The 23791-nt window shown below is 36.2% G+C and overlaps 1 protein-coding gene across 1 annotated transcript; it reads right to left on the reverse strand.

Moving 5' to 3' along the window:
* Positions 1–3826: 3826 nt before the first annotated feature.
* Positions 3827–23589, reverse strand: LOC311286313 (uncharacterized protein). The gene is made up of 10 exons (XM_084402459.1): positions 23464–23589; positions 21498–21705; positions 14911–15033; positions 12745–14685; positions 12432–12605; positions 12028–12201; positions 11577–11750; positions 11307–11480; positions 5923–5969; positions 3827–5647 (listed from the first exon to the last, which is right to left on the reverse strand). Exons 2-10 carry the CDS (start codon positions 21647–21649, stop codon positions 5112–5114), a joined length of 3495 nt encoding a protein of 1164 aa, XP_084258585.1. The 5' UTR covers positions 21650–21705; positions 23464–23589; the 3' UTR covers positions 3827–5111.
* Positions 23590–23791: the final 202 nt, after the last annotated feature.

The raw sequence follows: 23791 nt of genomic DNA on the forward strand, positions 1-23791 counted from the left end.
TGTGTGGTCGAAATTTTAAACCGAATATTAAATTAACCATGTTTTTAACATCTAACCTTATTTAACAACATAATTCATATGCTTTTGAATTTTAAATGTATTTTACTGTGTGTGTGTGTGTGTGTGTGTGTGTGTGTGTGTGCGTGTGTGTGTGTGTGTATAAATACAAAATAAAACAAAAATGTATTTTATTCACAAAAATGTCTCTATTTGTACAAATTGCTGCACATTGGTTGAATTCTGAATTTTGCACACATAATTGAAAGCAATTTGTTTGTGGATAGTAGCCTAAAACATATCTGCAACATTTATCAAGTTCACGGATAATTGTGCGTGCATTTATTAATCAATATGATACTAAAATCGTAATATAGAATATGCCTAGGCCTACTATAAAAATCAGATAAGTCCAGAATTCCACTGTTGATAGGAAGATGGAAGTGATCTCGCCGGCGCCTCCATGCCGGCGAGATCACTTGCATCTTCCTATCAACAGTGGAATTCTGGACTTATCATGCAGTGTGCGCTCCACAATAATGGTGGAATATGTTGGAATAGACGATTTAATATGAATGATGGGCATCAAAATCTTGTGGTTATTTGTTATAATCTTAGGAATTTATTATTATTGTCTAACCTGTATTATGATATTTGACGAATTGCTTTGTTCAATTTTTGTACGTTTTTGACAAAAGCGTCTTCTAAATATGTAGACTAAAATTTAATAATAATAATAATTATTATTATTATTATTATTATTAGAGTTTATAACTATAAATGAGTTCACTTAGTAATAGAGTAATATGTTTGTCATAATATAATTTAATAATATGATTTATCAATGCTTTATTTTTATAAACGCTTTTACAGTTTTGGATAAAATAGGCCTACATTTTAGGCTACATATTTAGATGACGCTTTTGTCCAAAACTTACAAAAAAAGGAACAAGGCAATTCGTCAAATATCATAATACAGGTTAGACAATAATAATAAAGTGCTAAGATTATCACAAATAAACAAAAGATTTTGAAGTGAAGAGAAGTGTCCTTGAGACACTAGCAGTAGCAGAGACAATATTTCGTTACACTGCGCAGTGCGTACCCAACAGGTGTCCAGATTATGAATGTAGTAGAGATGTTGATTGAAAAGTACCCATCCCGTCCGCTCAGTTTATAAACCGTAGGCCTACTCATGAATTCTCAAACTGTTTAACATTTGGCAATTACACATAGTTTTGTGCTAGTTTTGTTGTCAGTATTGCTCTTTCAGCCAGCTTTATAGTTTATCTAGATTTGGTTTATTTGTTAACTTTACACAACTCAATCGCAGATAGCCTATTTTGCTTCATGCTTGGTCATTATTGGCCAGATCAGAAACTATGTTTTACTTGACTTGCACTGTCTGCCTTATACCACTACTGCGGCTGTTATCATTTTTATTATTATTAGTGTAATAATTGCCAAAGTTAATTGCCATTAATATGCAACGTTTTAGAAAAGTATAAATTAGTAGAATATCCAGTGTTATGAAAACAGTAGGTCAACATAACTACAATGCATTTTATAATTCCCGGTCTTATTCTGCCCTCTAGTGGCATATCGAAATGAATACAAACCTTAACATATTTACTAACAGACCAAACACAGTAAATAATCATACTAATAAAGTATATGTACAACAAAATCTGATGAGCTCAGAATATACGCGTTTAATTCCACGTTATAAGCAAATTGCCGAATACACTCAAATGAGATCGACTCAGACGTCAATAAATGGACGCGCAAATTATAATCACTAGGCTACTACAAAATAAAACAAAAATGTCTTTTATACACAAAAATGTCTCTATTTGTACAAATTGCTGCACATTCGTTGAATTCTGAATTTTGCACATTTGAAAGCAATTTGTTTATGGGTAGCCTAAAATATCTGCAACATTTATCAAGTTCAAGGATAATTGTGCGTGCATTTCTTAATCAATATGATACTAAAATCATAATAAAGTATACTACAAAAAAATCAGATAAGTCCAGACTATGAACGCAAAGAAACTCTGTTTTACTTGACTTGGCTTGCACTGCCTTAGCCTAGCACTACTGCGACTATTATTATTATTATTATTATTAATAATACTAATATTAATTTAACTATTATTGTTGTTGTTGCACTGCATTCGTTGAATTCTGAATTTTGCACACATAATTGAAAGCAATTTGTTTGTGGATAGTAGCCTAAAACATCTGCAACATTTATCAAGTTCACGGATAATTGTGCGTGCATTTATTAATCAATATGATACTAAAATCATAATAAAGTATAGGCTACTACAAAAATCAGATAAGTCCAGAATATGAACGCAAAGCGTTTAATTTGACGTTAAGCATTTTCCTCCCATAGAAACTCATTATAAGAACGCTAAATGTAGCTTAATGCATATTAGAATGTCCCCTTATTATGTCGAAATAACGAGATATTTATGTCGAAATAACGAGATATTATGTCGAAATAACGAGATATTATTTCGAAATAACGACTTATTATGTCGTAATAACGAGATATTATGTCGAAATAACAAGATATTATGTCGAAATAACGACTTATTATGTCGTAATAACGAGATATTATGTCGAAATAACGAGATATTATGTCGAAATAACGACTTATTATGTCGTGATAACGAGATATTTATGTCGAAATAACGACTTATTATGTCGAAATAACGACTTATTAAGTCGAAATAACGAGATATTATGTCGAAATAACGAGATATTATGTCGAAATAACGAGATAAGTTTTCTTTCTTTTTTTTTTTCACCTTGCGGTTCAGGGCTTCCGTAGTGATACACCTATTTTGAAACTGTGGAAAAATTATTTTTTTTATACATATAATTATATTTTTTATTTGATATATTTAATTATTGTAATCTGGTAACTGATCCATTGGCCAAGGTCTTTTGTGCAGTGTGAATTGGCCTTAAATGCATGTATCTTGTAATATATATATATATATATATATATATATATATAGGCTATATAAAAAAAAAAAACAGATTTCATCAATATTTAGATTTAGATTAACAATACAGCCGGTATCTCCATCAGAATCAAGGGGTAACACAGCGCTGTTTTATCATATTTGAGTGTGATAAAAGTTGTTATAATGCTACTCTGTGCGTTTGCTCTGCGGTCGACTATATGAGACACTTGTTGCACACTGCAGCGAGCTAGATCGATGGTAAATATGGTACTCACGGTAAACCAATAAATGAGATTTAAACAAAAAGACTAACTGTGTTGAGCTGTATAACAGTGATTAGTTTTCTATCGATGAATGTATCCAAACAGTTCCTCACCTGTCTAATAAAACACATAATAAAAGTCTTTGGTGTTTCGATGGTTTTTACTAAATAAAACCGGAAATCGAGGGTAACGCAGGTATGTCGTCATTGATAGATGACACACGTGTCCTGGTTAAAACTGCATATTTCTCTGGATTTAAACATTCTTAGAAACATTTGGGATAATTTAAGTACACAAATCAACAAAATTTATATAACATTGTTCTAGTGGTTTTTGAATATTTAAATCCCGAAATCTTACATAGTGTGCCTTTAAGTTAAATTATTATTTGATAAAAACCGAGGGTTAAGAATCAACTTCCTGGAGCTCCAAACTCAAACCCCATGGCAAACAAACAGGATGTGATGTATGCCGTGAATCCAGAGAAACACTGGTCTTGCTTAGTTGTCATCATATTTTTAACATTTATCTGCAAAGTAGACAGTTCATGATGTCACTTAGTAGACTGGAAAGAAGGCTGGTATGAAGGATTTCTTTATTTGAATTTTAAACATTTACATTATACATTTTAAGAGGCAAATAAATAAATCATTTGAATTAAACAGAATAATTAAAACACTACCTTCAGAATGCAACTCTCTAATTACTGTACCTATGAAAGCTTTTTTTTTTACTTACTATTGTTGTCATGCGAAAACTGCCATTATTATCAATGGACCTGACTGTGCTGCACAATGCATCTCAATTACATATTTTCTACATTTTGTTTTTTATGAGATAATTTGCAAACCTGCGGAGTTTGAGTTAGTCACTTTTCTTTTGCACTGACTTATTTAAACACCCTCTGATTGGCAATCATGTTAATTTATTCAACATATATGTACCTGTGACTGGCTACAAAAGATGCAAAATGTACATTGAAAATGGGAGTAATGAGATTATTAAAATTATGACTTTTTTTTAAAGCAGCACTAGGTAACTTTTCAACCTTCATAATATATTTCCAAGACTCTTGTGGTGGTACATCGACTTACAATAGGTTGAATGACATGTCTGCCATAGCCTAACGGGGTCTGTATCGCTTTTAATCGTACTTTTAAACTTCGGGGTTCGGGTAGTAACCCCCGCGCACAAAAAGAACTACAAAATTCGACTGCTTTACGGCATAGGCTACCTCACTTCCCCCAACACGTCCTCACATGCTGTTGGACTTGTAAGTATATTGCTTATATTGTATATCACTCGGACAAGCTTTCACTCGTTGGTGTGAGCTAAAAAGCACCTGGCGTTCTTGTTGATGGATTAGTAGACATCTTCGGAGGCTAGCTGTGCTTGTTCGATGTCCGACGATTTGTAACGCGTTGTGTTTATTCCCCAATCGAACTCGTGTAATTGTCTGTCACACGTTCTACCGTCCACAGCATTACTTGATAGACAAAAATAGGACAAGAATGAGCATCAAATAGAAACAACCAGCTTACGGGGTGTTCGAGGCACACATACTGACTGCCGACAGTTAAACAGGGCGCGCGCAGCTCTTAAAGGGGCCACACCTTATTTCCACTCGTTACAGCTTCCATCCGACTGAACAGGGACCGGTATACAGGGGGGAGGGGATCAGGCCGTGAGTGAAGAGACTGCTCTGCGTGAGTGGTATTTACGACAGTAACGTTAAATACAAGTAGTCCACAGCGACTCTAGGGGTCGTTGTTTGACCAAAACGGAAATCTTACCTAGTGGGGCTTTAATAATTGTGCAGCCCTATTTCCACCTAATCTGTGTTTGTGTCAAACCTGTTCCTCATTAGAGGCTATTTAACCTGACACAAAGACACTGAGCAGTTACACAGGCTAAACCCAGCATAGAGGGGTTCAGTGAATGTGGTGTTGAATGTGTGTAAGTGTGTGAGTGTGTGTGTGTCAGAGATGCTGTAGAAGGACAGAGTGCCGGCCGACTTGTCCAGATAGACGCCTACTCTCTTAAATAAGGGTGAAGGGACGGGTAAGATGGTGCTCTTGAACTTGTGCCAGAATACAAATTGATCATCAGTGCACTCCAACCTCCAGGACATTTCATTGTACCCAAAAACACATTCATTTCTCCTTCCTTTCCTACTGATTGCTTTATATGCAACTGAAATATCAGCCTCCCCCCCACTCCATTCAGCCTCCCAGTAACAGCGTTCAGTCAGACTTTCTTTACACAGAACCTGAGGATAGTGCTCAAATCTGCATGGACAATCAGGGAATAACTGTTCTTTATCCACATGTGTTGCCTTTCTGTGGTCCTCAGACAGCATGAGATGAATGTTTGCGGTGTTTGGATCCAGTGTGAGATCACAGGCATCTAAACAAAGGATTAGAGGAGATAACATTAAACAACATACCTACCAGAAAGACACAAACACATTGACCAAACAAATAAATATGATAAACAATTGGAATACAAAATTCTATTTCCGAAGTCACTTTTAATATGGAAATGAGAGTTTATATTTCTAGAGTTTATAGTTCTCTCTTATAGTTCTACACAGAAGCATTTTAGGGATGAAAATGGCTTTGCGTTGTTGCCACCTGTGCTATATTTTTTCAAAATTCAGGTGTGTATGTGTGTGTTCCTACATTTTTCCAGTCCTGCTCTTATCCTGATCTCTCCACCACACTCCAAACTGTGAGAAAACAACAACAACATTTTCCATTGAATAAATTCACGGGCAAAAATTGTCATTTAAAAAAGATTTAAAATAATAATTATATTTTAGGGGTGGGGGTGGGGGGGGTAGTCATAAACAGCTAGACACATATTGATTACTCTTCAAGCACTGGAGAACTTTATGAAAATGATTGAACCATTTTAATTTATTAAAAAATAAATTATATGAAATCACAAAAAAAAAAAAAAAAAAAAAAAAAAAAAAAACACACACACACAAAAAAAAGTGCCAGCTATTTATTTAGGGGTTTGATTTTCAATATTAACATTTAAGTGCTACTTATTGTAATACAATAGTCCCATTCAAGCAATCCTCTCCCACATATTGTGCTAATCTAAATGTGCTTCTTTCTATCACTACTATAAGCAGCAAAAAAATGTCTATATGTATTGTTTTAATGGGACACTCAGCCCTATTACTACCGACAAGTTCTTTTAAAAGGGGCATAACACATGCAGTTTCTGCCAATCTCATGTTAATCTTCAGTACCTATAGAGTAGTATTGCATCCTTCATATCCCCGATGAGTCTTTAGTTTTATGAGATTGATAAAAGACAGATGATACGGTGTACTAGTGTTGTTTTTGTCAAAGAAAATTATGACTAAATATCGTCGTCAACGAACCTTTATCACGTGATGAAAACGAGACGCAACGTAAATGCTGGTCATGTGACGATAACTATAATTAAATGAATAATGCAATATTGTTGACGATTAAAAACCACTAAATGTGGTTTACAAAATAAAAACTATGCTAAAATGTCTTTTCATTTTCGTTGACCAAAACGAGATTATAATATTATAACATTATTTCGTCTCATTGCGTTATTAATATTATTGCGCAGACGCAGGCGACGTCACTTCCTCAAGCCCCACTCGCGGCATTATTTAGAAGATGCAGCTGCGGTGAGTTAGCGTAAACGACAACAAACAAAGTTAAGTCTGACATACTCTGTGTGCAGTAATTTTGCAGATAACCTTCTTTGAAATAAGTTTGGCTAAAATAACATTTTTGTTTCGTCTTTACTAGGTACTTATACTATATTGACTGAGTTAAATAGAATTGCATTACTAAAAAGAGACTAAAATACAATTTTCATTGACTAAAAACTAGACTAAATGTCATCAGTTTTCATCGACTAAAACTAGACGAAAATAGTCATGGATAATTCTGACTAAAATAAGACTGAAATGCTCAGTCTTTTAGTCGACTGAAACTTGACTAGACTAAAAAGAGTATGAACGTGACTAAAACTAATAAAAACTAAAATGTCAGCTGACACAAAGATTAGACTAAAACTAAAATTAAAACAGGCCGCCAAAAACAACACTACGCTGTACCAAGTCTTTCTGAAAATAGCCGAGCTCCTGGAGACGTGTTGGCTTCTGTAAACCGAACTTGCACATTGATGGGCACGCTCTTGCTCTCGCTCTAGTTGATGTGTGCACACACTCATACAAGGCATTTTGCCCTTTATGACGTCATACAGGGCCATACCCCCCCCCCCAAAAAAAACGTTCCTATACTTATACGAATCTTAAAGGATTGTATTTGGCACAGAAATTCTCCATCATACATCCAACACGTTTTTTGAAACTGTATCCATGTTTAGCATGAGAATCAAACTCTTTAACATGCACCGATACCATTTTTTCAAAATCGATCCGATACCAAAAATTCTGAGTATCGGCCGATACCGATCCGATACCAGCGCAGTTTTGTTTTTTTAATCAAGTAGAATTTCTATAACTCTGGGTTGAACTGATAATCACTATTTTGTGTGTTAAACACAATCTACTTAATACAGCCAACTTCATTATAAAGAAAAAACAACAACAACAAATATATGATCATAAGTGGATAATTCAGCAGTAAAATTTAATCTAGAAAAATCACGAGTGCACAATAACTATAAAATCTGAACATTTTGTGAACAAAAACGTTTAGTGGGGAACAAATAAGAGACAATAGGTGTAACACTAAATCTGGCAAAACGTTACACATTGCTCTTTGTATTGTTGTAAAATACATTAATGAAAAACAAGATAACAAAAATCAAAAATATCAATTATTTTATATATAGCCTACTATAAAATTGAGACATTTTTTAAATGTATAGCACAGCTGTTTAATGAGGAAGCAACATATGATTGATAGGACTGAACAAGAACGGCTATTAATAATCTTTCATTGCGTCACTGTATTATGATATGAAAGGCTCCAATACAGTGCGGCACAAAGCGCTTATGCGCTTGAAGCGACATGGGTCACAGCGCGCAGCGCGTCGAGTCCGCATTGAAAAGTTTAAAGCACAAAGAAAATACATATTGATGCGTAGTGTATTATACAGTATCTATCTATGCAATAGTTTATTCAGCATTTTCTTTTAACAGTTTTAAATTTCAGTAACTGTGCGCGTGAAGAACAAATAGTGCTCTGACCTTACTCCAGTGTTGTGATCTAACAGACACCCGGTAGAAAGTAACATGATTAAGTTACAGCAATAAAGTCCAGCAAGATATAGTTGTTTTATGCGAAACCATAGATCTTTATCTACAGATCAAGTATAATAATAGTAACATTGAATCATCTTGGAGAGAGTTTCATCGTGTTAACTGTCGTAACTAGGGATGTCCCGATCCGATCACGTGATCGGAAATCGGGCCCGATCACGTGGTTTCAGACTCGATCTGAATCGGACTTTACCTCCCGATCAGGACTCGGATATATATGTATATATATTCTCATTATTTTTTAACACATCTATAGTTATGCAGTGGCACAGAGTTATTACGCCGGTTTCACACTGCACGCGTTAGCAGAGCATAAGCAGCGCAGGAGCCGCGCCTTTTGCTTTTACACTGGCAGCGTTTATCACGCACGGCTGAACTGCGGCTTGTGTACAGACAGAGTACTCTATAATGCATAAGTTGGCATTGCTTTATTTCGTTTTCAAATACATTTAAGAGAAAAGACTTGTCAAGAAGCTTATTTTATTAATAAATTAATTTATATAACTTTTGGTTCATCTCTTGTTTTTATTGTTCTGGCAACAAGTTTGTTTTTGGACATTTGTTTTCTTTTTAAATTGCTGTTGGTCACTTGATTGACTGTTTGAAACACAATAGATATCAATGCGCTTTTTGGATAAAACTGCGTTGTATTTTGGCCATGATCAATGCATCACTTTAATTCAGCGTAAGCGGCGCAGCAAAAATAGACTCGGCGCCGAAACGATTGCGGCACTGCTGCTTCTGCTCTGCTATGCGCTGCTGCGCCGCCTCTGCGTGCGGTGTGAATGCTCTATCTGTTAACATGGGCGCCGAAAAAAATACGCGCTGCACGCTCTGTCGCGTGCAGTGTGAAACCGGCAGGAGTGCAGTTCCTGAAAGCACATTACTGGTTTTGCAAACACTGTGGCACTCTTTTTTTTCTTTTTTTTTTTTACATGCCTGCCGGGTATTTTAAGTTGAGGTGCTATTTGTTTTTATATTAGACTTTTTTTATATTTACTGTTGCACTAAAGTCCAAAAGTGAAGAATTTATGTTATTTATTACTTGATTGTTGAAGCTACCTCACAGAAGTGCTCTGTTTGTTAACAGAGTTGTTGAATTTTAAAATAAGGTGAATTAAATAAAAAATAAGGAACATCCTGGATCTGTTTTTTCGCTCTTCTTTATTTTTTTTCATGTATTATAGAAGTATCGGATCGGGACTCGGTATCGGTAGATACTCAAAATCAAATGACTCGGACTCGGACTCGAGAGCAAAAAATACATTTAAGAGAAAAGACTTGTCAAGAAGCTTATTTTATTAATAAATTAATTTATATAACTTTTGGTTCATCTTTGTTTTTATTGTTCTGGCAACAAGTTTGTTTTTGGACATTTGTTTTCTTTTTAAATTGCTGTTGGTCACTTGATTGACTGTTTGAAACACAATAGATATCAATGCGCTTTTTGGATAAAACTGCGTTGTATTTTGGCCATGATCAATGCATCACTTTAATTCAGCGTAAGCGGCGCAGCAAAAATAGACTCGGCGCCGAAACGATTGCGGCACTGCTGCTTCTGCTCTGCTATGCGCTGCTGCGCCGCCTCTGCGTGCGGTGTGAATGCTCTATCTGTTAACATGGGCGCCGAAAAAAATATGCGCTGCACGCTCTGTCGCGTGCAGTGTGAAACCGGCAGGAGTGCAGTTCCTGAAAGCACATTACTGGTTTTGCAAACACTGTGGCACTCTTTTTTGTCTTTTTTTTTTTTACATGCCTGCCGGGTATTTTAAGTTGAGGTGCTATTTGTTTTTATATTAGACTTTTTTTATATTTACTGTTGCACTAAAGTCCAAAAGTGAAGAATTTATGTTATTTATTACTTGATTGTTGAAGCTACCTCACAGAAGTGCTCTGTTTGTTAACAGAGTTGTTGAATTTTAAAATAAGGTGAATTAAATAAAAAATAAGGAACATCCTGGATCTGTTTTTTCGCTCTTCTTTATTTTTTTTCATGTATTATAGAAGTATCGGATCGGGACTCGGTATCGGTAGATACTCAAAATCAAATGACTCGGACTCGGACTCGAGAGCAAAAAAACCTGATCGGGACATCCCTAGTCGTAACCGAACCCGACGCACTGTTTGAATGCTGAATGAAAAATGATTGACAGCCGCAGCTGAGGGAAACGTTTACATGATCTTGAATCTCACATTATACTATATAATGGCTTCAGAACACATAATATTGTGCACGAAAACTTTATGGTGCTTTATAATGTTTATAATTTGTGTGCCTTTTGTGGGGCTTAACAATAACACAGAATAGTATACGCACAATATCGGATTTGGATCAGCCTCGTCTGACCGATACCCAATCCGGCAAAACTGTGTATCGGTTCGGTGCATCCATATTTAACAGTGTAAATAAGTCGGAATGCATGAAATAGCATTAGACATCCCCTTTAACAATTCAATGAAGCTGAGATTTCAGCTATTGAAAATTGTAATTGATAAGTAGACTATTTCAGTGTTAATTCTTCAAAAACTGGCAAAGAAATTTCATACAATTGACACACAAAAAAAACCATGGCTTAATGTACAAAAACAACTTAATTTCTATCATACTTCAGGCGACATGAACACATTCTACCAAATCACTGATTCTGTTCCTTATGGTAAGCATAAAAGCTTTTGTCCGAGTGTGTTCATTTATGTTTATTCATATGTCTGCTTTCATTTTCAATTAATTGAATAATCATATAAATCAACTTAAGTAATAATGTTTGTTCCACATACTAGAGTTTCTTCAGTGAGCAGTTTGGATCCTCCAGTTTGTCATTGAGCAGCTGGACTCCTGAATCTCCTGGGTGATTGTAGCTCAGATCCAGCTCTCTCAGGTGTGAGGGGTTTGAACTCAGAGCTGAAGACACATAACCACAGCCTTCCTCTGTCACCATACAGCCTGACAACCTACAGATGGATACAACAAACAAGGACCACTAAACCAAAGCAAAAACAGACACTTTCCTCACGTTAGACTCACCGAGTGATCTCTTAAAGTCTTACCTCAGTATCTGCAGTTGACAGTCTGAGCTCTTCAGTCCATCAGAGAGCAGCTTCACTCCTAAATTCTGCAGGTCATTGTTACTCAGATCCAGCTCTCTCAGGACACAGTTTGAGGATTGTAGAGCTGATGACACAGTTTTACAGGACTGACCAGTGAGATTACACACAGCCAATCTGGAGAGAACAAACAAAATGAAAAGTAACTGCACACATATGTAATACAAATTCAAAGATTGATATTTATATTGTTAACCAGCAAATGTGTGTGGTAATAATTTACATTACATGCAACACAAATACAGGAATGCATTTAAAGGACATTTTAAAACAATACAAATGCATTTATATATACCTAAATATGTTCAGTGTACATTTCCATATCCATCTCAAGTGTTCTTAAAATAGCAAAGTATTGAGCATCCAAGATTATCAAAGATCAAATCGTACACACCTAAGTATCTCCAGCTGACAATTTGGACTCTTAAGTCCATCAGAGAGCAGCTTCACTCCTGAATCCTGCAGGTCATTGTTACTCAGATTCAGCTCTCTCAGGACACAGTTTGAGGATTGAAGAAATGATGATAAACATCTACAGCTCTGAGCAGTGAGATTACAAAGCATCAATCTGAACAGAAGAGGGTTAAATAAGTTAAATTCAATAACTCACAATGCAGTTGTCTCTAATATCAGCAAATAATATCAGCTTCTTTTAGAAAGTTCCTTTCATCTTTTCAAACAATCCAAATGTTTTTGTCTCTGGTTGTGGTATTCCATCGTGAACAGATGCCAAATATTGACCAAATGTAGTGGCAAATTATTGTGGCAGAATTTAGTTAATTATGGAAAACCATTCACCTCAGTATCTCCAGCTGACAGTTTGGACTGTTCAGTCCATCAGAGAGCAGCTCCACTCCTGTATCCTGCAGGTCATTGTTACTCAGATCCAGCTCTCTTAGGACACAGTTTGAAGATTGTAGAGCTGATGATATAATTTCACAATCCTGACCAGTGAGATTACAGCCAGCAAGACTAAGGGAAAATATAGATTATTAAAAGGGGATGTTATTTTTTTTTTTCACCGCAGCGATAACAATATTCAAATAATATACTATTTCTTTATAAAAAAATAAAGTAACAACAACTACAATATCACTGTGCCTTAACTCACACAGCTTTCCTGCAGTTGATCACAGCTGGTATCAGTCTTCTTTGACCCACATCTGATGTGTTGTATTTCTTGAGGTCCAGCTCATCCAGCACCTCCTCTGACATCCGAAGCATGTAGGCGATTGTTGAGCAGTGAGCAGGAGAGACATCAGTTTTCGAGTCTTTGCCTGATTGCACAAACTCCTGAATCTCTCTGGACAGAGTCTGATCTTTCATTTCCAGCAGACAGAGGAAGAGATTGATAGATCTCTCAGTGGAAAGATTGTATGGAGCAGTTCTCATGTCTTTAATTTTGTCTTTAATATAAGTAATGATTTGACTGATGCTCTCTGAGGTGTTCACTATGTGTGTCAGTAGATCCTGTAAGAGTCTCTGATTGGACTCCAGTGAGAAGCCCAGGAGGAACCGCAGGAACAGATCCAGCTGTCCATTCTCACTCTCAAGGGCTTTATCTACTGCTGTCCTCAAAAGCTCACACAGATTGTATTCTTTGGGATGTTTCCCCCTATGTCCCCTATGTTTTTTACTCAGAAAAACCTGCAATGGCTCCGTGTTGTTGTTCACCACATATGAGTAAAACACATAGAGAGCAGCAAGAAACTCCTGGACGCTCAGATGAATGAAACTGTAGACTTTCCTATGATGGATCACAGATTCCTCCTTAAAGATCTCAGTGCAAATCCCAGAATACACTGAGGCGTCAGTGACGTCTATACCGCTCTCAATCAGGTCCTCCTCATAGAACATCACATTGCCCTTCATCAGCTGTTTGAAAGCCACTTCAGCAAGTTTCACAATCACTTCTCTGTTGGACTGCAGGAGTTTCTCTGGATCTTTCTCTTCATACTTCTGATTCCTCATGTTGATCTGAATCAGCAGGAAGTGGATGTACATTTCAGTCAGAGTTTGAGGGATTTCTGCACTCAGATCTTCTTTCAGGAGCTTTTGAAGCACAGTGGATGAGATCCAGCAGAAGACGGGTATGTGGCACATGATGTGGAGGCTTCTTGCTCTTCTGATGTGTGAGATGATTCTCCTGGCTTGATGCTTGTCTCTGATTCTCTTCCTGAAATATTCCTCCTTCTGAGGCTCATTGAATCCCTGAATCTCAGTCAGACGGTTGATGTATATAGAGGGGATCTGATTGGCTGCTGCTGGTCTGGAGGTGATCCAGATGAGAGCAGAGGGAAGCAGATCTCCTTTTATGAGGTTTGACATCAACTCACCCACTGATGAAGTCTCAGTCACATCAGAAACTTTCTGAGCGTCTGAAAACATCAGTGTCATTCTGCTTTCATCCAGACCATCAAAGATGAACACAACTTTACACTCCTCATAAATCTTTGAGTCCAGATCTTGAAGTTCAGGATGAAAGTCCAGCAGAAGTCTGTGAAGACTGTACTGATGATCTCGGAACAAGTTCAACTCTCGAAATGGAAGCACAAACATGAAATCTACATCCTGATTGGCTTTTCCCTCGGCCCAGTCCAGAATGAACTTCTGCACAGAGACGGTTTTCCCGATTCCAGCGATGCCTTTAGTAAGAACAGTCTTGATTTGCTCTTTCTCCTCACATCCTGGTTCAGGTGAGGCTTTAAAGATGTCATTGCAGTCAATTGGAGTGTCTTGTGAGTGTTGTGTTCTGGCTGTTTTCTCCATCTGTAAAACCTCATGTTCTTTATTCACTCCTTCTCTCTCTCCCTCTATGATGTAGAGCTGTGTGTAGATCCTTTTCAGGAGGGTTTCATTCTCTTGGTGTTTATTTCCCTCAAATAATCTCTCATACTTGTTCTTCATGCTGGTTTTGTGCTGGTCTTTGACTCTCTGCGGGTCTCCAGTCTCCAGTGTGTGTTTCTGCTGGACTGCTTCATTTTTTTTCTGACTGATGCGAGTCTGATAGTGGGATGTAGAGGACGGCCCAGATCTGATCAGCTCCCCCCTGCTGAAAAAAATAAAAGAGCAGCAATTCCAGTGATTACAATGAGCATCAGAAATATCATCAATATATCAGTTACTGGATATGACTTTGGTGTCCCTTTTCAAATTGCACCCTTGTGTAGTGCATATATCCCTTGTGTTATTTCATTGAGTTTCTTAAATTATTTTAAATGATCTTATTTATCTGAGATGCACAACAGTAAATTAGCCAGTTAATGTTTATACTAACAGAGGGTCAGAGGTCACTGGTCCATCACTGAATTTAGGGGGTTGGATCATGGAGTTGTTACTCTTCAGAGATACACCGCTGGGTTCTGGAGACTCTGATCTCAGTCTCTCCCTCCTGCTGATACTGACAGATAAAAACAGAATGTTAGAGCACTAGCTATTAGGGTTACGCAGTATTCCGGTACTACATTAGTATTGCGATACTAAAGCTTAAAAATACGAGCGATACCATTGAATTTTAAACAGTAGTATCGTCAATACAGTAGTACCATAAGGAATGTTGTGTGTGGGGCAGGTAAACTATTTAAAAAGTTAATATGAACATGAATGCCTGCAAATACATTTGTGTGATGCCTTTCTGCTGTGCCCTGTGTTGTAAATTCTGTGTAGAATTAGCGCCTTATGGAATGTTTAATTGAATTTTGCAATGAAATAAAGTTGGACTTTCACGTAGTTGATCGCGCTGCAGTTTATCAGAAGAAGGGGTCTGAAATTATTTAAAAATCAAGCATCACTTAATCAACATTCGATAAGGCACTAATCACATTATATGTTAAAAAATATATATTAAAATCATATTATAATGATTGAAATTTTTTGATATACATGTTCTGCTCTCCAGTCAGGGTTGGAAATATGTGGAAAGAAGATAGAAGATATGTGGACAAAAATGCTCCTGATAGTTCAACAGTGTGACACGAGCAAGAGTGCTGTTTTTATTTCATATCTGAATGAATCTGTGTTTTTGAACAAATGGGGGCGAATCACTAATTCACTAAGCCATTCATAAAAACAGTAATTTGCTTTGTTCCTGAATGATTCAGCTGTTATGAACGAATCAGTTGAAGGATTCAGTGACTCAATCATTAAAACTTGCTGCCACCTATGGGCGGCTTTAGTTTCCCCATCTAAAAGTAGGATTCATATTCATACATTTTTTTTCATACATTTCATTTCAGCTAATTCATACATTTTTTTACATTTCATTTCTAAATTCAGAATTTTATATTTAAAACATTAAATTATGCAATTGTAATTGCAATGTAAATGCATAAATACCACATCTAAATGTCACTTCATGCAGCCTCTTTGCTACTGTGCAGTATTAAGATTACAGTAATTATGTTTACACTAATTTCATTCGATTGGTAACAATAACCAATTATTCATTCAGAGGAAATCTGGTCTGTTTTGTCTTAGTATGTATTTATGAAAGTTTGGTTCATTTTGTAGATTTGAATTATAAACTAGATTACAGTTTTTCTCAGTCGCTTTGGTGCATTTCTCACATCACTATTTACATTTGCACAACAGTTAGTTCAACCTCCACAGCATTTAGTCATTTGTGCACATCATAGTAGCAGTTTCTCATTCCTTCCAACAAATTGCAAATGCTTTTGGACATGCATCAATTGCTTTCATACAACTCTCTGCTGTTTTATAACATTATCATTTGCTTATGTCATGTCAGTCAAAATTAACTATACTCGTGAATGCTGAATAGTCATTCCATATAAAACGAATAGTCCTCATTTCATTGCTTGAGTCATTACATACAAAAATGTTGAACTAGTTGTCAAAATCTGTCAAGCAAATTTTACAAATTTTTTTAAATATTTTTTTTTTCCTGAAAAAAGCAAGACCCTTTCTCTTTTTCTGATTGCAAGAGATGATATTCGCTGTGATGTAGATGAAATTATGTGGCCAGAGAGAGAGAAATGTCTGGATGTGCATGAATGATTACAGTACTATGTATGTTGTATGTTCAGTTCCAATATGTACTGCAATATTGTTTACAGTTGTGCACAGCTCTACCCAAAGGGAGTCTATGTGTGTTGTAAATAAGGGTGTATTTTTTCTTTTGCACAATGCTGTGAACAAATTAGAATTGCAAAGAGCATATACAGTAAAAATGTGAAACGTACATATTCAGTGTCTTGTACTCAGTTACCTCACTAAATACAGTAATGTGTAACTTTACTGTATTTTTCAAATGGCTGTGCAAATAGTATATAGTGCTGTCTTGAGCATTTTCAGGTAGTGTCACCAAGATCTGACTTTTTTGCATTGGAAAACATTTACAGAGTAAACTGTCATAATGAAAACATGACAAAGCCATTTGACTATCTTGTTCATAAACAATGGTGTCAGGACTTTTCATCTTGATGACACTGACACTTTCATTGAATACTTGCTTTTGAGGAATGAGCTATCCATTTTGAGCAAGTGACACGCTTTTGCAGGTTATCAACTAGGTTTTGCAGTTTGTACTAATTGTTTTGAGAACTGCATTAACTGTTGTGCGAATGTAAATAGTGATGTGAGAAATGCACCAAAGTGACTGAGAAAAACTGTAGTAAAGTTTGTAAACAAACTTAAAAGTTGGCTTGAGAAAGCTAGACCAGAAAGTTTGAACTAGTTTTAACAGCTAACACCGCAAGCTTTAAGGTTTACAGGTGGCAATTTAAAAAAATAGAATGTTCGATAGGCATACAAGCAGACAGATAGACAGACAGATAGACAGATAGAGACAGACAGACAGACAGATAGATAGATAGAGACAGGCAGCCAGATAGACAGACAGATAGATAGATAGAGACAGACATACAAACAGACAAACAGATAGATAGATAGATAGATAGATAGATAGATAGATAGATAGATAGATAGATAGATAGATAGATAGATAGATAGATAGAGGAGAAGCGCAGCCTCAGTCTGGAATGTGTGGACACTTTTGTTCTTGTATAGCAACAGTGGGACTCCATCTTAATGGAAACTAGTGGAAATTTGGTTATATAATGTGTGCATGCCTTTGTGTGTGTTTGTGTGTGTGTGTGTGTGTGTGTGTTTGCATGGATGATTTACATGAAATGTAATGTGTGTGCAATGTTTAAGCTGGCTCTCAGTTTAATAAAATAAACTTAATTTTAGATTTTTTTCAACTAAGGTGGGCATGCTGTGATTTGTAGTGTACTTTTAACTGTAAGAAAAAAAAACACAACATGGGAGTGGGATGGAAAGGAGTCATTTTTCTGGGATAGGGACAGGACAGGATTTTATTTTTTGTGGGAGTGGGATGGGAGAGGTTTGAAAATCCACTCCTGTGTCACCCTCTGTGAACCCAGACACGCCAGCGTTTGGCTTTCCAGCATATTTGGGATTTCCACAACAGGTACAAAGCAGCATTAGTAGTTATCTCCAACATGGTTGATGACGGAAACAAATGCAGAAAGATATTTTGTTATTGATGATGTGCGTAAAAACACTCCTCATTGTGCAATGTTTTAATTCGCGAAAACCAAGAAACATCCTGCGAGTAATCTAGAGTGAGTAACGCAATGGGAACATTCACATTTTATTCAAGAATATTCAAGCTCAAGGAGGAGTGTGACACATGTTAATCAAATCTTCTTGACAAAATTTTATTAATGTAGTTTATCAGATGCTTTTCATTAGGGCTGCATGATATTGGTAAAAACTGACATGGCAATATTTTGTTTTTCTGCAATATATATACTGCGAAATATTATTGTTATAATATTATATCTGATGCAGTGTAAAATCCTTCATCACACCCACTGGACCAAAGTTAGACTTTCTAAAATATATTCTGAGGTAGATCCCATGTGTGATCGCTGTCATCAATCCCCCGCATCTACTGCGCATATGTTTTGGTCTTGTCCATCTCTACACAAATACTGGTCTCTGATCTTTAAAACATTATCTGAAGTTCTTGGAATTTATGTTAAACCGTTGCCTGTCACAGCTCTATTTGGTACTCTCTCTCTTTCACTTGACATGCCCAAATATAAGCTTTTGTCACTCTTCTGGCAAGACGCCTAATTCTAATAAATTTGAAATCTCCTACACCTCCTACTCATTCTTCATGGATTAATGATATCTTTCATTTCATCAAACTAGAAAAAAATCAGGCATACAATGAAGGGATCTTCTGACAACTTCTATAAAATTTGGGGTCCTTTCCTAGATTGTGTAGGAAAGTGAAATGGTTTTAAACGCCTGTCTATATCTCCTCTGGCAGTATAGAATATTTTTTTTTATTATGATTATTATTATTATTATTATTATTATTTTTATTTTTATTTTTTTTGGTTTATGTTGCTGTTCTTGTTTACTGTTTACACTTTTGTCATTGTTTTATTCTTTCATGCTGAATGCTTTTTGGAAGTAATTTGCATCATATGACAGATCCATAACTGTATATTTCCTTTTTATTATTGCTTATCTTAGAATTAACCATATTATGTCCCCATTTGATGTATGGTGCTTTTGCTGAAGAAGAGGGACGGAATTAATGACATATATGTGATATTCCAATGGTTTCTGTAATTGTGTGATGTATTCTGTTTATGTGGAAAAATTCAAAATAAAGTTGAAAAAAAAAAAAAATATATATATATATATATATACTGCGATATGAAAAAAATATCACCTGATGATTTGAATAGCTCTATATGCAAAAAATGAATCGTTCTAGGATGATTTGGGTAATTTTCTAGGGTAGTGCATCTGATTAGAAAATAATAAACACATTACAAGCATAGATGAATACAATAGAACAAAGACACAGATGAAATAAGCAGTGCTTTATGTGGTAAATTAACTGTATTCAGGTACAGATATTGAATAATCAAATGTAAAACACAGCATAGTATAAACTGTATAAATTAATATGATTCTTATAATTAAAGGGGCATTCCACCCATTTGAACATTGTTTTTTATTTAAAGTGGGTCATATATGTAGTCGAAATGTAAAATAAATTTTGAATTTGGTGCCTTCGTGACCGAGGAAAGACAAAAAATAACTTCAGGACGCATTTGTATGAAAGACAACAACTCCCACAATGCACCACATTGCACAGCTCCGCAAGCCACTCCCACTAATCCAGAAAGCGCATACCTGCCTATAAGAGAAATCACTCTTCCGTCTACAAGGATAGCTACCACCAGAGCTTGAAATTCATTTCACACAAAATGTCTAGTTAGTTGGCGAACTCATTAGTGCATTACTCCTCGTTTGTATTTCTTTCGAAAAGGTGAATTATTGCATGGTACCTGGATGTTCAGTCAGAACATATGCGGTGCGAAACTAGGATAGTTCTCAACACAAACGTCCGTGTCCTCGTCTGATTCAGAGATTTCGTCCAGGAGAAATTGTCATCGTTGAAATTCTTTGCCGCAGACGGACTCTACCTCTGTGTTCATAGTTGCATCTTACAGTCTATGAGTTGCATAGTGAGATCACCGGCGCCTCCAGTCCGCCCTAACCCGAGCCAGTCCGGGCTCCTTGTCCGCGGCAGGCAGGTCTTCTGCCTCGGCTGCTCTTCGCTATAATACGGGTAAAGGTAGCCACAAACACCTGATTCAAGCATCAGACTTCCGAAATCCTCTTCTTGTATATCATATTGAGCACTCTCCTCCGCTATTGTCATTACTTTACATCTGTCTCCACAGCGCCTGTTAGCTTAGCTTCAAACAAGATGGAGGATATTGCTTTCAGTTTCAGAGAGTAAAGTCCCACCCACTGATCTGTAATAGGTCTGTAGCGTGAGCGGGTCCCGCCCCCTGGGAAAGATGAGGAACTTGTGCTTGTAGTCGTTACAGAAATCCACCCTTTTTACACTTCCTCCTACAATGAAGTCAAATGACGATTTTTGCGTCATTGTTGGAGGAAGTGAAAAAGGTAAATAGTGGATTTCTCTCGTCTCAGGGGAAAATGAGAGAATGTTGGACGACCATTCAATAGTATGACTGGTTTTCTAACAATGGACCTCTTAATGCAAATGGGTGGAGTGTCCCTTTAATACATTTTGTGTGTGTTAAAGCTAAAAAAGTGATTTTCTCTTTCTCTTTTGTTGTTTGATTAACTTTGGTGACACAAACAGTTGCGGGTATATTGGGCTGCTGTCACTTTAAGACGAATGCGTGTATCCAATACCGGTAATGATGAGCATCCGTTTTCTTTCTCTGTTTACATCTCATAACCGACTGCGTTTACGAGGAAACTCGTCAGGACGGGCATTTTGACTTAATTTTCCATGGACATGTCCGTTTAAGCACAAATAGATAAGAAAGGCAAGGGAATTCGGTGTTCATGAACTTCTCGTGTTGTCTGCGTGGCTCTGTCTGCGCACACAAAACAGTGCGCGAGTTACAGTCTTCTTGCACTTGATGTTTAAACTGACAGGATTTTAAAACACATATAAATGATAAACTATCACTCTATGATGGTTAAACTTAGCAATTAATCTGACGAACCGGGCGGCATGTGGCGCACATCGCAATATAGATGCTAAAAACGATACACCGCACAGCCCTACTTTTCATACAAAGCCATTTAAAGCAAACTACACATACATTAAAGAGAGAGAGTTAGTGGTTTAACAGGATTTAGTCAAGAGAAGTCTTTAGACATATTTTGAAAACTGCAAGCAAGGAAAGTGATTTTGTGCTTCTCTGTGAAGGTTCAGTATCAGCACTCACCCACTGCAGGCTTCTGGAATACACTGTAAATCACTTTGAATAAAAGCATCTGTTAATGCTGAAATGGCCAGTGTCTCACCTGGGGTCAGAGGTCACTGTTGCATCACTGGATCCAGATGGAAGATTCCTCACGGATTGATCACTCTGCACAGACTCACAGCTGGATCCAGGAGATGGAGGACTCATTTCAGAGGCAGTGTCCTCATCTTCTCTCTCTTTATGGAGACTCATTTTAGTTTTCTCCTACTCTCATTTGCCAAAAGAGTGAGGAGAGACTGATTTCAGACCTTTATTGTGGAAACACAGAGTGAAATACTGTAGCACAATTATACAATACAACAAAGTAAAAACTACAACGTTAGTACAGTCTTAATCAACATGATATTGTAATCTAACTATTTATCCCCATATTATAATAACATGCAAAAATAGCTCAATGTAACATAAAAAATAATAGTCAATAGTGATTCAAAAGTGATTTTCTCATAATAATAGTTGGAACTACATCCTCATGTTAAACACATTTATGCTGAAATGCTTCTTTGTGTTTGGGATCAGGAATCTTTATTCCCACATTTTTGTTTTTAAATCTGTCAAAATATACTTAAAAAAGCTTGTTTCTTAAGCTGAATCATCACACAGACTATCAACAATCTCTACATGTAGGGTATTCTATTAAACAGAGCTGGATACACTTCTCTCCTCTTCTTTACCACTAAATATTTGGTTTTTATGCATAAAAATGCAGAGTCACATAAATATTAAAGCTATATCCTATGATTTTAACTTTCCTTATACTGTTGTGAAAGGCACCGTCTGTTCATAATAGTGTCACGTTTAAAGTCCAAAGATGATGAAGATGAAGGTAGGTTAAGCGTTTCAAAATAGTAACAAGGTTTATTAATAGAAATGAACAACTCGAGAGAGCAGAGTAAACACCAACAATACTGGACAAAGAGTGAGTGAAGGTGAGGAACTTAAATACACATGGTGATGAACTAAATGACAAACAGCTCTGATGAACAAATGGATATACATTGAAACTGATTATGGCAAGAAAAGGGAAACAAAGGAACACAAGAAAACAGGTGACTAAACAGACTGATAGAAAACTAAACCAAAACTGAGTATAACTGTGACTTATAGCTTTGTTCGGCCATAATAAAGATAACTGATATTACTTAAACAAACAGACATTTCTCATGGATGTCACATGAGAAAACGATCATCTGCAGAGAGAAACTGCCATTCTGAAGACATCAGAGGACTGGAACTTCATTACATTATTTTATGTTCTTTTTTATTTATTAATTTTAAATATTCAGTTATCATGTATCATTTATGTATCCAGCTTTCAGTCCTTTTTAAAAGTCTTTTTTTACCAGATCAATATTTTAGTAAATAAAAGTGGTAAATTATTAAAATTTTATTTTTGTGCAAACAAAGCACTCGCGTCGCAATGACAGCATTTCTTTTTTTGGATGAACTAACCCTTTAAACACAATAAAGCAAAACTGCAGTTTGGCTATTTCATTTCAAACATTGTGAATTGTTGTTAAGATATTTTTATAAAACTCGGTAGGCCTACTTTCATTTTCTTATTCTTTTTTAATGTTTGCTAGAGCAGTGTGTGAATGCAGGAAGTGGAAACTGGACACTGTTTGAAACAAATGTAATAGTGCCCTACATTTTGAAACTTAATTTACATTAGTCTTTAGTATTTTGTGTAGTTTAATACTGGTGTGATAATCTGAATGCAGTATTCAGCACTGTTGTTGTGCTGTGTCGAACTTGAACACTTAAACTACAGTATATATAAAACGAACTATTATTATTATTATTATTTTTATTATTATTATAACCATTATTATATAAACCTAAAACTGAATGTTAAAACAAAGATCACGGGATATCAAAAGTAAATACGTTAATCGTCAATGTTTCCGCCATTTTGGTTTATTTGTCCTGTCTAAATATAATGATTTGTGTTTTAAATCCCATGAAAGAAGAGCATAAACATATAGAAGAATGAGTTCTGAACTTACCTCAAAATATGCGACAGTTTAAACACCCAGAGTAACAGGTTTAAAGCCTCGGAATGGCGTCTCTTCTCTTCCGTCTCTTTTCCTTTCGTTTCTACCTGGTAAAGGTGTGTCTTACTCTTGTTTTCTTGTAACTCCACTAATGTGAAAAACAAACTCACTCCCTCTAGTGGCGCAAAGAGTCTGTAATCTGATACCAGAGAGAGCGCGAGACTTCTTCTTCTTCTTCTTTTTAGGTTTAACTGGCGGTTGGCAGACCAACTTAAGGTGCATTTACCGCCATCTACCGGATATGAGTGTGGTCGTCGAGAATAGTCAGAGGGAATTATTC

This window comes from Rutilus rutilus (genome assembly GCF_951802725.1).
Source record: "Rutilus rutilus genome assembly, chromosome: 2".
In the NCBI taxonomy this organism is placed as follows: domain Eukaryota; kingdom Metazoa; phylum Chordata; class Actinopteri; order Cypriniformes; family Leuciscidae; genus Rutilus; species Rutilus rutilus.

Bases quoted from the DNA above. Each gene is read 5' to 3' on its own strand.
- LOC311286313 (XM_084402459.1), bottom strand. From the start codon at position 21,649: ATGAGTCTCCATAAAGAGAGAGAAGATGAGGACACTGCCTCTGAAATG. The intron at 12,202-12,431 runs GTGAATGGTTTT...TCTTCTGTTCAG, and splicing joins TGTCAGCTGGAGATACTGAG to ATTGATGCTTTGTAATCTCA. The intron at 5,970-11,306 runs GTATGTGGAACA...GTTTTCTCACAG, and splicing joins TGCTCACTGAAGAAACTCTA to TTTGGAGTGTGGTGGAGAGA.